Here is a 17,214-nt window from a genome sequence, read left to right as displayed (position 1 = left end):
TCTTCCAATTTCTCCTCTTGCAAATTCTAGTCAAAATGTGACAAATGCTTGTTAGCAAAAGACCTTGCTTCTAATGAGAATTGTGGGGATGGTGACAATGTATCAAGAAGTTATGCATTATGCTTTCGATGTCAAAGCCCTACGATTTCTTTGCTAGCTCAAAATCTTCTTTCATTTGAGTTAATGGCTTTAAGAGTTGTAATGCTTCTAGTTTTGTGTACTACCTTTCAACTTCTCCATTTGAAAAATTACCAACAATCAAGAAAATCATTTCGTGATGCTTCTCATTTCCATCCATTTGCTCACTTCATGAATGACGATGGACAAAATTGGTAAAAGGATAATGCGCAATTATGACCTACACACATCAAATCAATGCAATGTCAATGTAATTAGGGTTCCTCTTCCTACTTTATTATACACCTTCGTTTGAGAGGATTTGGTCGAAGCTTTGCCTCTTGCTAGTTAACCTCCAAATACAAATATGGTTTTCAACATCTGTCAAAGTTGTCATGTAATGGTCTAGTGTCCAAATGGTTGTTTAGGAGTAGAATGCTGAAAGCTGAGGACATCTCCTGGAGCCCTACATCCCAAGGCATATTCTGAATGTGGACAATGGCATGTGTGGAACATCCGTATTCATTAAATTTGAAGTCCTCATTTGTCAAAGACAATGGGATATAGAGGGACTCTTACTTCACTACTGGTTCGCTTACTCCCTTTTCCAAAGTTTCTTTCCTAGATTATTATCTGAGACCAAATATTTTATTAAAGCAATCAGATTTTATTTTTTTTGACATGCTCAGATAAGCTTCACCAAGCGAGTGCTGCACCCTTCACATAACCATGAAAAGCAAACCTATCCATGATATTGTTTTCACAAACTAATGAAGTAGGGAAAGGTCCTTTACTGACCTTTCCACATAATCACTGTGACTGCATAGTGATCGCCAGGGAGCCAAGAACCGTGCGGGAGAAGTGATTGTGGGAGGAAAGGTTAGGGAAGGACCTTTCCCGACAGTCAAGGTCCGGGGGTGGGAGGTCGAAGACTGGTCTCTGAGCTCCTCTGTAGCAACACACAAAAACTCTCCTACAACACCAGTACAGTGGTTTTTTATTACATATGCCGAGTTGTCAAAAATCCAACGACTCAAGTGCTAGATTATGACTTTCAATGGCAAGTATATAACGGTCAAAGATTGATTGCCCCCTGACCCTGGACCTTGACGGCTCTATTCTTCCTCAACAAAAGCCAAGCATGAAAATTGACAATCTGGGAATCAAACAAGCCCAAAAGCACATAAAGGAATTGCAAGAATGTAGCCTGTGCAACAAGGCAATTACCACATATCAACATATAAAAACATGCATAGATATCCTTCCATGTTGCATTAATGGAGAGCCTTGCTCTACTGATCATATCTCACTTGCAATTTTGTCATAAACGCAGACTCTTCTTACAATAACAAAAAACACGCATGACTAAGCAAAATCTTACCATTCAGACTTTTCCACACACGATTGCACTCACAACAACAATGTATTGATATTACACGGGAAAACTAAAGCCAACGAACTCAACTTCCGGGGGCCCCCAAGGTGTGTCATAGAAAGGTTTAATTTTACAAACATGAATATAACTGATAACTATGCCTTAATTCTGTAAGCTGTAGAACTTCTAGTGAGACTAGAACTGCTTGACCCTTGATAATATAAAAGCTATTCCCATAAAAATGACACATGTAATCAATACTTGATTACATTACATAATTGTGTTAAGTGTAGAGTGAAGCAGAAATACCTCACACTAATCGAATATCAAATTATCCACTTTAAACAAGGCATCACTTCCCAATTATAGAAGAGAGCAGCTTTTGGTTCAAGTCTTCGATAACAGCACTATCAGTTCCTTCACCTAAAACACCACAGGAGACCACAATTCAGATTGTATTTGGCATGAAAGACATTTAAATATAAAATAGCCTGAGATTCAAATGGTTAGACAAATCTGAAAGAACACTTACTCTCTTTCCACCTTTTCCCCACAAAAAAACCAATAATCAGATGCCTTTGAGGGGATATCTCCCCTGTTGGCTGACAACTTTGCGCACTATCTTGACACTTGTAACACTGCTCACTAGGTTTGGAGCACTTTAGAAAGGCATTTTGGAGCCATTGCCAAGCACTCCAAAATCTCACTCAATATGCAACTTTATGGCTTGGTTATGGAGAGGGAAAGATGTGGCATCCCTTGTCAACAGGCTAAACAATATTTGCACGCAGTTAACCTACATCCAAAGCTCAGTGGACCCGAAGATCCAGTGGCAGTACTACTTAAAGCCGTGTTTGACGATTTTAGCCAAATTGTCACAATGCTCAAAGCAAAAAGGCCTTTTATTGTTGCTAAATTAGCTTTATCTGACAGAAAAATAATTCTAAATGAATTATTGGATTCTAAAGTGAGGATTTTCTCGCTTGAGACACCACGAAAGATAATTCTAAATGAATTATTGAAATTATCAGCGAGGGTTTTTCTCGCTAGAGACATCCGAGTATAGATATTCTAGTGCGCCATTCAAACTAATGACAGGAGCACTGAACGGGGACATCTGTAAGGCCACCAAAAACGGGTACTTTTGATGCATCACACCAGATGGGTGACACTTGTTGGAATTAGGGTTGCAAAGAAACGCACACAACTTGGAGAAGACGAAGGAAGCTCAAGGCACACAATAGAGAGTGTGTTACTTAGTGTGCAATAGAAAGATAGATAGCCCTAGAGTGATGGGCGTATATACAATGCTCGGGGGAAAAAAACCTCATAAAGAGGGAAAAAATGCCCCAGCAGCCCTAGTGTGTTCACACACATCACTACCACATGTATATGGTAACAAATCCCCCCTCGAGTGATGCGGTGAACGAGAGCTGGCACATGAGTAAAGGGAAGTGCCATGCCCTGAGGACATGAATAGTCCACAAAGGGGAGTAAGCCCAAAGCTTTGCGGAAAGCTTCAAGCTTCTCACGAGACAATGCCTTTGTGAAAAGATCTGCAAGGTTGTCCTGTGTTGGCACATAAGCCAAGCTGATCTCTCCTACTAAGAGCCTCTCCCTGATATAGTGGTAATGCACCTCAATGTGCTTTGTGTGAGCATGAAAAACTGGGTTCCTCGCAACAGCCAATGCGATCTGACTGTCAGTGTAGATAGTGTTGGTAGTGTCCTGTCCAACACCCAAATCAGCCATAAGGCGTCTGAGCCATACACACTCAACCGTAGCTGTGAAGACTGCCTTGTACTCAACCTCACAACTCGAAGGGGCCACAGTAGGTTGCTTCTTGCTCAACCATGATATACATGAACTACCAAGCATGAAACAAAAACCACTTGTGGACACTCGCGTGTCAAAACAACCAGCCCAATATGAGTCCGAAAAAGCATGTAAGTCTGGCAGCAATGATCCCCCCTTGGGATAAATCAAGCCAAGATGCAAAGTGCCACTAAGGTAGCGGAAAATCCTCTTGACAGCCTGCCAACGCTTAGACCCTGCGCTATGCATAAATCTACTGACCTGTGAGACTGCATACTGAATATCTCGCCTCGTGGTGCATACATAAATGATGCAGCCAACAGCAGTTTGGTAAAGAGAGACATCAGCAGGTTCGCCAGCATCATGTAGACTCAACTTCAAACCTATTTCCATGGGAGTGGCAATAGGTTTGCAATCTTCAAGTCCAAACTTACATAGCAATGTCTCTATGTAACTTTTGTGACACAAGGCAATACCACCATCACACTTCTTAAACTGTATACCCAAATAATGATGCAACAGCCCCAAATCATTCATCTTGAAAGTAGCATTCAAATCGGCCTTCAATTCAGCAATATGTCTCTCATTTGGTCCAATGATCAACAAATCATCGACATAAAGAACCACAATGAGAAATACATCACCCTCACGCTTTACATACAATGGGCTTTCTGTTGGACTGTTACGAAAACCTCGTTTAACCAAATGAGTGTTAGCTTTCTCATACCAAGCACGAGGAGATTGCTTCAACCCATACAAAGCCTTCTTACATTTGCACACTTTGTCCTCTTGTCCTTTTATGACAAAACCGTGAGGCTGCGTTATATAAACTTCCTCAAATATGTCACCATTCAAGAAAGCAGTAACAATGTCTGATTGATGTACATCCCAACAAAAATGAGTTGCCAATGCACATAGAAAACGCACAGTAGTCATACGACAAGTGGAAGCAAAACTCTCTTCATAATCTATGCCTTTTTGCTGTGCATAACCCTTTGCAACAAGTCGAGCCTTATGGCGATCGATCTCACCATCCGGCTTGCGTTTCAACTTGTAAACCCACTTCGTACCAATGGCCTTTTTGCCAGGAGGCAAATCACATAAAGTCCATGTGTCATTTTCTACAGTGCATCATATTCTGATTGCATGGCAGCCATCCAATTTTCTGAATTATGTGCTTCATCAAAAGACAGAGGCTCCTCAATATCATGTAAGCTAGACACAGCCAAAGCATAACAATCTGATGCATAAGATGCATGGCGAGAGCCTGAACGAATACGACTAGACAAAGGTGCATCCAATTTACTGTCACGCAAAGTGTGCACCAGCCATTTTGGCACACCTCTAGCCTGCTCATTTTCAACACTTTCCTTATCAAGTACATCATGTACATCTGTATCAGTAATAGGCTGATCTTTAACATTTTCAGAAACCCCTATAGGCTGTACATTTGCCTCATTGGAAATTACATTCGCATTTCCACCACTGAAAAGAGGCAACAAAGTGTCATAAATGTTCTGTGACCTTACATTACTGTCTCTAGTACATGACAGCAAAGGCTAAACAGAATCTTCCACAAACACTACATCCCGTGAAACCAGAATACGCTTTGTTTGCGGATGATATAACCCTGTAACCTTTGCTTTCAGCACTATAACCAACAACAATACATTTGACACCTTCTCATCCAATTTTCTGCGCTGTGTTTGTGGCACCAAAGCATATGCCAAACAACCAAAAACACGCATGTGCTCAATAGAAGGCTTTCTATTATGCCATGCTTCATATAGAGTAATAGACTGTAAAGCTTTCGTAGGACACCTATTAAGTACATAAGTGGCACACATGATGGCCTCAAGCCAAAAAGAATGCGGCAAAGCTTTCCTTTTTACCATACATCGTGCCATTTCCGTCAATGACCTGTTTTTCTTCTTAACAACACCATTTTGTTGAGATGTATAAGGCATTGTACATTGGTGTTTTATCCCACGACTAGCCAGAAATGCATTAATTTCATGAGACATATACTCCCCCCCTCGATCGGAACGGAGGGTGCCCATAGTACTTTTCGAAACATTTTCAGCCATAGCCAGAAATTGTTTGAAGCACATAAAAACTTCGGACTTCGCTTTAAGCGGAAATACCCATGTTTGCCTGGAGTAATCATCAATGAAAGTCACGAAGTAAAGGTAATTGCCCAAGGACGGAAGCTTAAAACGCCGTATCTTACCCAAAATACAACCTTCACAAACATGTTTGACAGGTGCTTTAAGAGGCGGCAAAGAAGCAACCATATCAGATTGCTGTAAACGCAGCAAGCTGGCAAAATTCAGATGACCAAAACGTGGATGCCAAAGTTTTGCATCTGAAATAGCCCTTGAATCTCCAACAGCATTTGCAAAATTTTGTCCACACTTGTTATACAAAGTGAGCTTATACAGCCCACGGCACAAAAGGCCAGATGCAACAATTTCATCACCAAAACTGAGATCATGAACTGTACATCTGTCATCCACAAATTTGACGACAAGTCCAAGTCTAGCAAGTGCGGATACAGACAAGAGATTCTTCTTGATCCCAGGTACATAAAGTGCATCAACAAGTGTGAAGGAACTGCCATTTGCAACAGTAAGCACAATCTTTCCAACTCCTTGAACCGGATAAGAGGCATTGTTGGCACAAGTGACTAAATTCCCATGAGGGACAGACTCGAGAGAGGTAAACAATTCACGATGTGAAGTAATGTGCTTTGTAGCACCACTGTCGAAATACCACACATGTGAATCTGCAGCAACTGACAAGCATGCATCATGGACAGCAGGATTGTAAGTGCACTTTGCGCTAAAAGCCCATTCTGCATCAACATCAACAACACAGTCTCCTTTCACAGAAGACCTAACAATGGCTGCATTTGTAGTGGAACCAGCATTTGCAGTGGAACCACCCTCTTTCTTCTTAGCCTCTTTGGCCTTCAACTTAGGACACGACTTGATCAAGTGATCATTAGTTTTACAATAATGGCAACGCATCTTCTTTTTGCCCTTATCACCAGAATTTCCAGACGAATTGCTGCCAGAAGAAGAATTAGCAACAGAAGTTTTGCCACTCGCAGCAGAACCATAAGAAGTGGCTGCATTGCTGTTACCACCCTTTCTTTGAGAAGCAATAAAAGCATGTTCAACTGCACGCTGTCTAGTCCTGTTTTTTGTGGAAAGTGACTCTTGTAATAGCAATGTGCATAATGCATCAAACTTGACAACTTCTAGATTTCCTTGGGTCATTAGTCTCCAAGTACTAGCAAAAGTCTGGTGAGAATCTGATAAGGCATCAAGAACAATCTGCACAAGGGAACTGTCTGAAATGACTTCACCTGCAGAAATAAGTTGCTCATTGATATCCTTGACACCAGCAAGAAAAGTGTCTATATCATCTTCCTCATGCATAATCTTCGACTCCAGATCTTTACGCAGCAAAGCAATTTTAGCCTCATTGTGACTTACATAAAGACCAACCAAAATATCTCAAGCTTGTTTTACAGATTTTGCTGAACGGATGTGAGGAACAATGGTGCGCTTCACAGACAATGCAATCAATGCATGAGTCTGCACATCCTTTACATCCCAACGAGCTTGTTCTCCTGTAGGCAAAACAACTGTAATAGCAGCAATCCTTGCAGCAAGACCTGCAACATCCTCAGAACCAGGACGTACATCAATGCCCTGCACAATGTTCCAGACGCCCTTTGACACAAGAACATGTTGCATCATATAAGCCCACATAGGGTAGACCGTAGTTGTCCCCATCCAACCTGTCCTCAGCAGCAAACATCTTGAACACATCTGTGTTGTTGTCAGCCATGGTAAATGTTGCACCTGATGTGAAAACTACTCGAAAATAGGAGAAACGGAGCGGGAACAACACGTGCTATATAGCACAAACCGTAGAAGACTACGAGGCACCTGTTATGCAAAAAACGGCACAAAATGACGAAATAGCCTGTGCAGTACTGCTTGTAGTGGAAACGGAGACCGAAATGAGCCCGAATCAAGAATCTGAGTAGACTAAGCTCTACGAGCTTACCCGAAATTTTTGTCGACCTACTAACGCTTGCCAAAGCTCACTGAAATCGGAGAAAGTGAGCAGGCATGTGCTGGAGCAACTGGCGACTAAGCCCGGGAGGATGCAACCTGCTCTGATACCAATTGTTGGAATCAGGGTTGTAGAGAAACGCACACAACTTGGAGAAGACGAAGGAAGCTCAAGGCACACAATAGAGAGTGTGTTACTTAGTGTGCAATAGAAAGATAGATAGCCCTAGAGTGATGGGCGTATATACAATGCTCGGGGGAAAAAACCTCCTAAAGAGGGAAAAAATGCCCCGGCGGTCCTAGTGTGTTCACACACATCACTACCACATGTATATGGTAACAACACTGAGCATTGGGAAGAAGTATTCGACCATCCAAGAACGGACATCTCTGATGCATCATAGGATGGATGACAAAGAGCATCACGAAAGAGATTGTACCATAAGTTCGGTGAGAAAAGACTAGGTGATGGATATTCTTGATGCGTCTCATGGTGGGTGACAGGGGCATCGAAAAGGGAATATTCCATAGTCAAGAGGAAACTCGAGCTAGGTTAGAATTGTGCACACGAATGAGCAAGCAATTGAATCGAGATGGGTTCGGAAGAAACTTTGAGAAAAAATAGATGCTTTCTGAGAAACCGGGTTGCTTTTCAAGAAAGCAAACGCTTCTCCGTAAAGAGGTCTATGTTAGCATTGCATTCGTGCATGAGACTACATCCAAGGACGCCTCGGTTGTGATTGTGTAAGCATTGTTTTCAGCTTATAAGGTTTTATTGAGTTTTTAACAGGTTCATACCATTTTTAAAATAGGCCGGCCGCCCACTCAATAAGTAGGCAGCCACCCCTTAAAAAAGGGCACAAAAACAAACCAACGCTACCTCTCCTGAGTCCCGATCTCTCTCCCTCCAGCTTTGGCGCCCCTTTTTCTCCCCTATCCGTTGGCAAGGCCGCCTCTATTCCCGCCGGTTGCCAAGAGCTATAAAAGCGAACTCTCTCTCTCTCTCTCTCTCTCTCTCTCTCTCTCTCTCTCTCGGACACAAGAAACAACCAACGCTAGAGGTAAGGAGGTGCTGCTGCAGAATTCAGCCACGGTGAAGACGCTGCCGGTGATGCCTATGGCTGCCCCGAGTGTACCAGATGTTGCCAAGACCATGTAGGCAGGCACCATCGCCAAGAAGTGCCTACGTTTTCATGGCAACAAGCTGTTGTTTTTCTCTCTAGATTGACCACTAAAGTAACAAGTTATGGTTGTAGCATACGCTTCTCCATAAGCGAGCCGAGTAATATTCGCATACTGCTAGAGTGAGCGTGAATTATTTTGTTCGTGCATGTAATGGTTGGCCAACCGCTCCAAGACGGAAAGAACTACCTTAACCACATATGGGAGAACATCCCTTAAATCCAAAGGAGGTTCGCTTTACTGTGAACCAAGTTTGAACATACGTTTAGAGAATGCTATGGCTAGAATTTTATCTGCCTAAGATTTTGCAAGCCGTCATTGATGCTTGCAAGGTGAGACATTTTTTATGACCTCCGCCATGACCAAACATTGATGGGCGTCAGGAAGACACTACAAATGGTAACAACCCGTGGGCAGAAAAGATGGAAAGAGGCGCCACAGTGCACAAGGGGATCTTCGGATCAGAACAATTGGCCTACCCTAAGTAAAGGCAAGGAACAAGAACTTTCTCTAGTGAGATGGCAGACTCTGTTTGCCAAAGGAAGCCATGCTCACACGAGAAGAATGCTCTATGATTTGAATTTTGGACATGCCCTATGCGGGAGGATACAAGAGGTTTAATATCCTGAAGACTACTAGCGCAAGATTACGCGCAAGCACAGATACCTCCTAAGAAGATTATTCTTCTCAAGGTTGAGAAGGCGGAATTGAGTTAACAGATTCTCGGCTAAGGAACCTTCCCATCTGTTGGAAAGACGTGAATGACAAGTTGCCTACGTTACTCGTAAGATTGATGATTGGTGAACGATATCTTCAAGGAACTAGAGGAAAGACATGAATTTCTCCTAATGGAACATAAGGCAAGAACCACATAGGCTTCAGCTTGAACAAATGTTGATGAACCACACAACTAGAAGGCAAATACAATTTACTGTGATCTTCCTCAAGTGACCAACCCTCAAAGGAGGGACCTCCTATTCAAGGATAAAGCCCTTCAAAGGAGATAGAATGGATAAGGTGGGGAGTACTTGCTACTAGCACAAGTAATTGCATCCAAATCTCAAAACTTATTGAGGCTTACAACCAGGAGTGAATAGGCAATTTAAGAATAAGCAGAATTGGATGAGGGCACCGTAGTAACAAGAAACACTGTTTCAGGCCCTCCAAAATAGAACGCCATTTCTCGACCATTCTACCTTTTCTTTTTAACAAAGGCTCAATGTGTAAGGTGCAGTGGAATGAATGTTGAACTTTGCTCAAGATGAGTGCTCCGACCTGTGCTCAAGGTTCCTTTTCCTTAACGGAAGGGAGAGCCTTCCGTTCCTTTAGTGAGAGAGTGCAATGGACACAAACAAAGTGGTGAACACTGTGAATGAAGGTGCTGAGATTGAGAGATAGAGAGAGAAGAATACGACACCAAAACGTTGTCATACCCTCCTCCGAAGGCCCCACTCTCTATGGCGAGAGCGGTCTACTTATGATTGCACAAATCTCTACAATGCTTTGGACTTGCCGACGATGTCGACAACAATGAGAACGACGACGAGACGGGCTGAAATCTGCAAATCTTTATCTGCTGAATTCTGACTCTATGTCGGTGACGATGTCGATGGCGACGATGCGACGACGACGCGCTGAAAACGCAAATGCTGAAATCTGCGTTCTCAGAATCTGCGTTTTCCGGCTGAAACTGCGAACTTTGCGGGATCTGACCGTGCGACGAGAATCTGCTGCGGGAAGGTGAGATCTACGAGGTTCGGGGGTTCTACTGCGGGTGCTAACTGCTGAAAACTGAACGCTGATGCTTGTGGGGATTCCATCGCGAAGATCTGCAAAAACGCTAGGGCTGATCTTTGTCCTTGCGGTGGAAATCTGCTAACGCTGGGGAGTCTGCTGCTTCTTGCTGTCGCCAAGCTGTTGTCAAAGCAAAAACGCTGGCTGATCTGGTCCAAAAACGCTAGCCTTCTGCTGGGATGCAAAAACGCTACGACATCTGGGTATTCTGCTGAGAAGTTGCCTGTTGAGCGAGTGCTCCCGCTGCCTCTTTTGCCAGAAAGTGCTAGCTTTGGTTTGCTTATATATTTCATTAGCAAAATTGCCCTACCTAGTTCCCAACAAAAGTCACTTAATAAATAAGTGAAAAATGTCAAAAAGGAAAAATAGGTTTTAATGCACTGGAAAATTCCCTTGACGGATTCTGATGGGAATGTTGATGATCATGTTGTGTGCAACCGGAGGATATGTATCTAATCTAAGTGTCTGAACATGCATGGTCTGCGAACAAACTCACAAAAGTGCCATATCACTTCCTATTCTAGACTGACTTGACTGAACTAAACCCTGGTCATGCTGTAGCTTGTCCACGGACACATAGGGTTGGATGTGTCACATAACATCCCCTCCTTTTCAAAGTGAGGTATTGGTATCGAACTGTATGGCGTTGAGGGAGATCGCTAACAACATCCGGAATCCTCGAAAGGACTCTTCGCCGGCCCACTCTGAGGTGTGGGTCGTGCGATACTTTAACTTCATAAAGGTCTGCAACGCTTACCTCTTTGGGCCGCGCCGAAAGCGACACAAAATATTATGTGGCTCCTTCAATGCTTCAACTTCGTCTAGAGTCATGCTTCTTCCTGCTTCAAGAATCTCCATGGCTGAAAATTCCTGAAACTACAACACAAAAACATGAACATACCTATTCCATGTAAAGTGATTGGAAAAAATCTTGTCTTCCTCAAAGACTGTGCATGCAATGTAGATGAACAAAGAGACGGAGTGCCAAACCGTTCACCACACACACACAAACAATGAGATCGAATCTTGTCGTCCTGATCTAAATCAATCAACTGTGGCAAAACACAATGGAAATGCCCATGCTTGGTGCTCATACTTTCATGTGCTCTTTCTACAACTGTGTCGTGCCAAGGAAGAGACATGGAATGTGACTTCCTTGAATGCAAAAATTTCATCTTTTCATGAGAAATCCGCATACATCCGTACTCATCCATGAGTGAAACATGCTCAATGTACATTATGTCATGCCTAGGAAAAGGGATCACATAAAGACGCTGACTAAACTACAGGAAACGATCACGAATGAAACACTCCAACAATACGTATGACTAATCATTCAAACACATAGTACTTCTTCTAAGGGTTCTTTGGACCTAGGCTCGAGAGCCAAGAATAGTTCATCGTGTTTGATCGAATCTGCTTGGGGGTTTGCTGTGGACCTCGACTTGAAAGCCAAGATCGATTCTTCGTGAGTGATCGAATCTGCAACGAGGTTAGCTTCGCTAGAAAAAGCATCAACTAAACCATCATCCTTGTGAACAATCCCGTCTCGTCGTGCAAATCATCATGCTTATCATTATCATGCAATTTATCATGCTTGTGAGAAATCACATCGTGATCATCATGCAAATCCTGTGTGTCATGCTTTGGAAAAGAAGAGAACGGAGGGAGTCTCCTTCTCTTGATTCTGTTCAACGGCGCCTGCACAATTGAAAAGAGTCGCAAAAACTCTTTCATGTGTTGGTCGCTCTTGTCTTTTCGTGCTTTGTTCTCGCGATCAAATTCTGCTTGTCTTTCTTTGGCTTCCAAGTGTGCTTGCTCGTGCTCACGCTCTACGGCTACCATTTTTTCTTCGTATTCACGATCTATGGTTGCCCTCCTTTCTTCGTAGGCCTTTCTTTCTGCTTTTCTTTCTTCGCGTTCTAACTTCCTTTCCATAAACAACTGCTTCAACTTCTCCATAGGATCTAGTGCAATCCTTGGCGTAGATGGGGAAGGGGGAGGGTCGGAAAAACCTCTTGGTGGGGAAAATTCTTCTTCATCTCTCTCATGCTCATCACCTCCAAGAGAAGTATCCATTCCGCTTCGAGTGATGACCATCCACTGAAGTCGTGGGTTCTTGTGGTCTTGGGTTCTTAAGTTCACGAGAAACTTAGGTTCTTGGGGGTCTTGGTTCTTGGGGTTCTTGAGAGTCTTGAGGTTCTTGAGGGTCTTGAGGTTCTTGCGGTTCTTGGGCTCTTCTTTCGCTTGCAATCTATGTCAGAGAAGGATCTTCTCTTCACCCGAGTTCTGCTCTTTTCCGCGGGCGCACCCCTTGGCGGCCTTGCGTTCACACCAAGGTTGCTTTTTCCCACCTCACGTCGATTGGCCGGCCGTTAAGTGCACGGTCCGCTCTAAATGAGTGAAAAGAGGCACAAGGGGAGGCTAGACAAGCCCTTCTTTCTTTGCTTTCCTGTCACTCTTCAAAAACACGATTAGGAATCGACAGGCCCAAGAAGTCTGGGTTACTTGCGACCGCAACAAGCAAAAAAAATTATTGTGGTTCTTTCCTTGAGTGATAAAGAACACTCGCAAAGCTCTGATACCAATGTAAGGTGCAGCGGAATGAATGTTGAACTTTGCTCAAGATGAGTGCTCCGAAGGTTCCTTTTACTTACGGAAGGGAGAGCCTTCCGTTCCTTTCGTGAGAGAGTGCAATGGACACAAACAAAGTGGTGAACACTGTGAATGAAGGTGCTGAGACTGAGAGATAGAGAGAGAAGAATACGACACCAGAACGTTGTCAAACCCTCCTCCAAAGGCCCCACTCTCTATGGCGAGAACGGTCTACTTATGATTGCATGAATCTCTGCAATGCTTTGGACTTGCCGACGATGTCGACGACGATGAGGACGACGACGATACGGGCTGAAATGTGAAACTGCTAATGGCTGAAATCTGCAAATCTTTATCTGCTGAATTCTGACTCTATGTCGGTGACGATGTCGATGGCGACAATGCAATGACGACGTGCTGAAAACGCAGATGCTGAAATTTGCGTTGTCCGGCTGAAACTGCGAACTTTGCGGGATCTGACCGTGCGACGAGAATCTGCTGCGGGAAGGTGAGATCTGCGAGGTTCGAGGGTTCTATTGCGGTTGCTAACAGCTGAAAACTGAAAACGCTGATGCTTGTGGGGATTCTGTCGTGAAGATTTGCAAAAACGCTAAAGTGCCTTGCAGATGCAAAAATGCTAGGGCTGATCTTTGTCCTTGCGGTGGAAATCTGCTAACGCTGGGGAGTCTGCTGCTTCTTGTTGTCGCCAGGCTGTTGTCAAAGTAAAAACGCTGGTTGATCTGGTCCAAAAACACTAGCCTTCTGCTGGGATGCAAAAACGCTAGGGCATCTGGGTGTTCTGTTGAGAAGTTGCCTATTGAGCGAGTGCTCCTGTTGCCTCTCCTGCCAGAAAGTGCTAGCTCTGGTTTGCTTATATATTTCATTAGCAAAATTGCCCTACCTAGTTCCAAACAAAAGTCACTTAATAAATAAGTGAAAAATGTCAAAAATAGGGAAAATAGGTTTTAATGCACTGGAAAATTCCCTTGATAGATTTTGATGGGAATGCTGATGATCATGCTATGTGCAACCGGAGGATATGCATCTAATTTAAGTGTCTGGACATGCACGGTTTGCGAACAGACTCACAAAAGTGCTAGATCACTTCCTATTCTAAACTGACTTGACTAAACTGAACCCTGGTCATGCTGTAGCTTGTCCACGGACACATAGGGTTGGATGTGTCACGTGACACAATGTCACGTGCACATCTAACCCTATGTGCATGTGGACAAGCTAACTCCTATTTCTAGGGTTTAGAACACCCTACAAAGTGTTCTAGCACCCTTGTGAGCCTGTACGTAGGACGTGCATGTCCAAACACTTTAGATTAGTCCTCTGATTGCACTTGGGCATAGCCAATGTCTACTACGTGTAGGCATTGGGGAGTGTTCCCATACAGCACCATTAGTACCAAGCCTAGGTAAAACTTACATACGAAGCACCTCTTATTAGTAGTTTCCCAACTTATTAATAAGTGACATTTTAGCATTTTGTTGCAAGGCCGTGGGGGGTCAATTCTGGCACTGCTCTACCAAGCATAAATTTAGTGTATAAGTGACCCTAGAGGGTCACTTCTCCAGGCAAGTCAAACCTGCAGGACAAAGGACCGAGTACCCTCAGTACTCGTAGCAGCACCCACAGCAGTCCAGCCTTTTCCGTACCTTCAACACCCAGCGTTTTCAGCCCTTCATCAACCAGCGTTTTCCAGCATCATCAGCCAGCGTTTTCAGCCCTCAGCATTAGCGATTTCAGCCTCAACAAATCAGCGTCTTCAGCCATAACAAATTTCAGTCTCCGTCGCCAGCAGTTAGCAGAATTCAGCCCTGGAGTACTAGCATTTTCCTCATCCAACTTTTAGCATCGCAGTTCCAAGCATCTACCTTCAGCATCTCAGCATCTAGTACCATTGTATCAGTATTTGTGCAATCTGAAGCAAGTACCTCTCTAGCGATAGAGAGGGGGGCCCTTGGAGGGGGGTTTGGGACCCCATCTGGTGTTAGTCCCTCTCTCTCTCTCTCTCTCTCTCTCTCTCTCTCTCTCTCTCTCTCTCTCTCTCTCTACCTATGTCACATGGAGCTTGAGATAGAGTTGCACTACACATGCCACTGCCTAGTTTACTATGAGATACGAGGCCGCTTTCACTGTCTGTTCAGAGAGGGCTTTGGACCACTCTCTAGAGTCATGGGGTATGAGGACCAGAGATGTCTGGGTCTGTTTTTGCTCGAGCTGCGCAAACACACAGAGAGTCTGATGAGAGGCGAGGCTAGCCAGTCTCAGAGACGGACCATAGACTTCTTTAGAGTGGACACTGGGCAACTAGAGGAGCAGCTACCACAACAGAGCTCACATTCTCCTCACACCAGAGGCACGTTGATCGATCGAGCGACCGAGCTAGGGAGATCTAGACGCCTATGACTACGGAGGACTACACTGCATCGACGGAGGCTGCAACAGAGGATTCAGATCACTTTGGCCCAACATGCACGACGCTCGGTCAAACTATTGACCATGGAGGAGATTGATGAGATCCGCCATCGACCGATGATGGATCTCCTATGATTTGACTTTTTTGAGAATCACACACCCTGCTCATCTTGTATCAGCCTTTGTATCAGCTCTCACCCATTATATTCCCCAAGCACACCCACATTGTGTTGTATTAGCCCTCAATCACTACTTTCACCCCCCTACTCATATCCTACACACTTTTGACTAGCTGCTTAGTTCACATCTAGCAGTTAAGATTTTAGTTTTTTCACTTTACTTCATTTTATTTTTGTACCCAGACATTGTATTAGATCAACCAAGATTGTGTCAGTCTGGTCTCATAGGTCACTTTGGCCTTTTGCAGACGTTTAATACAACATTTCATTTCATCTCTCTCTCTCTCTCTCTCTCTCTCTCTCTCTCTCTCTCTCTCTCTCTCTCTCTCTCTCTCTCTCTCTCTCTCTCTCTCTCCGAGGGTGAAGCGACCTCTCTCTCCTACAGCAACACGCGGTCTCTCTCTGCAGGCCTGGCGCTGTTGAAACACAGTAGCAGACTGTGCAAAGACAAGCTGCTGCCCCGAGGACTCACTGCCACAAAACAGAGAGCAGGTCGAGCAAGTCGAGGAGGTGCGTAGAGAAAGAAGCTCGCAGAACCCGAAGGGTGCAGGGGTTGATGACTGAGGTGCTGGTAGATCGTGCAGAGCCCAATGGGCGACGCTGAAGAGACCTGAGCTCACACAAGGCAGGGTTACTCTCGCTCGTCAGATCTCTCTCTCTCTCTCTACGCGCAGTTCTATGCGTAGCAAGTCGCGCGCCCCGGCACCCCCCTTCATCTATGCGCAGCAAGTAATAGCTCTTACATTCAAGTTTAAAGAGATTTTAGGCCTTAAGGTAAAATTTTAAGTTTAAAGAGATTTAAAGCCTTAAGACCATTCTCTTTGCCTTCAAGTTTAAAGAGATTTTAAGCCTTAAGGTAAAATTTTTAAGTTTGCCCTATTCTCAATCCCTCACCCTAGTACCCTAGTACCCTACCCCACATTTGTGGCTCGAGTTCGATGGATCCGCCCACCGAAGGGGAAGGGCCGGGTATAGATAGCTACACCACCCCAAAAAAAACAACAACTACATTTAAACGGAGAAACAGAGATACTGTACTAACACCAGGATCCTTACAAGTGGGTAAAACCTCCAGGATACATGATGAACTATTGATGGAGAAGGTCCAGGTGATGCTCAAATCAGAGCTAAACTATATGAGGGATGACATCAGGAAGGAAATGCACGCGAGCGCTGAGAGCTACAGGTCCTCCATGTATGGAGACATGATGAGAGAACTAAGGAGAGAGATCCGGGGGATACAGAATGAGGAGATTCAGATCTTGAAAACGGAATTACGAAACCTAATCAAGGCCGAAGTAAATGTAACAAAATGCGTTATGGAAAAGAAACTCGATGAGGTAGTAGCAAGTTTTGAAGCATGGAGAACAAATATGGAAAAGCACATGGGGGAAAAAGATGCAATAATCGAGGAGCTAAAAGGAGAACTTGCGGCTTGCAAATCTACAACTAAGGAGAAGGGAGACGACCAACCTTCGGTGTTGAAGGAGCTCGAGGACATGAAGGATCATATGAAAGCTCTACGCGAAGGAGATGAACAGAAATCGAAAACGGCATCTTCATGGGCAGAACGTCTTGTTAAGACACAAGAAAAGGTTGATGAAGTAGAGAAATGGATTGAGGATGCGAAGCAAGGGAAGGC

General features: G+C 44.1%; 1 protein-coding gene across 1 annotated transcript in view; it reads right to left on the bottom strand.

Moving 5' to 3' along the window:
- Nucleotides 1–849: 849 nt before the first annotated feature.
- LOC147457380 (spindle/kinetochore-associated protein) overlaps nt 850–17,214 on the bottom strand; it is a 53,799-nt gene continuing 37,434 nt past the window's right edge. Inside the window, exon 6 of the mRNA XM_086513575.1 lies at nt 850–1,915. Within this exon, the coding sequence (XP_086369701.1) occupies nt 1,845–1,915 (71 nt within the window). The 3' untranslated portion in view covers nt 850–1,844. The remainder of the gene's footprint in view (nt 1,916–17,214) is intronic.

This window comes from Adiantum capillus-veneris, chromosome 5, assembly GCF_014529385.1.
Source record: "Adiantum capillus-veneris isolate H3 chromosome 5, ASM1452938v2, whole genome shotgun sequence".
Taxonomy (NCBI): domain Eukaryota; kingdom Viridiplantae; phylum Streptophyta; class Polypodiopsida; order Polypodiales; family Pteridaceae; genus Adiantum; species Adiantum capillus-veneris.
Note: the sequence above shows the minus strand (reverse complement) of the source record. Positions and strands in the feature narration are given on the sequence as shown.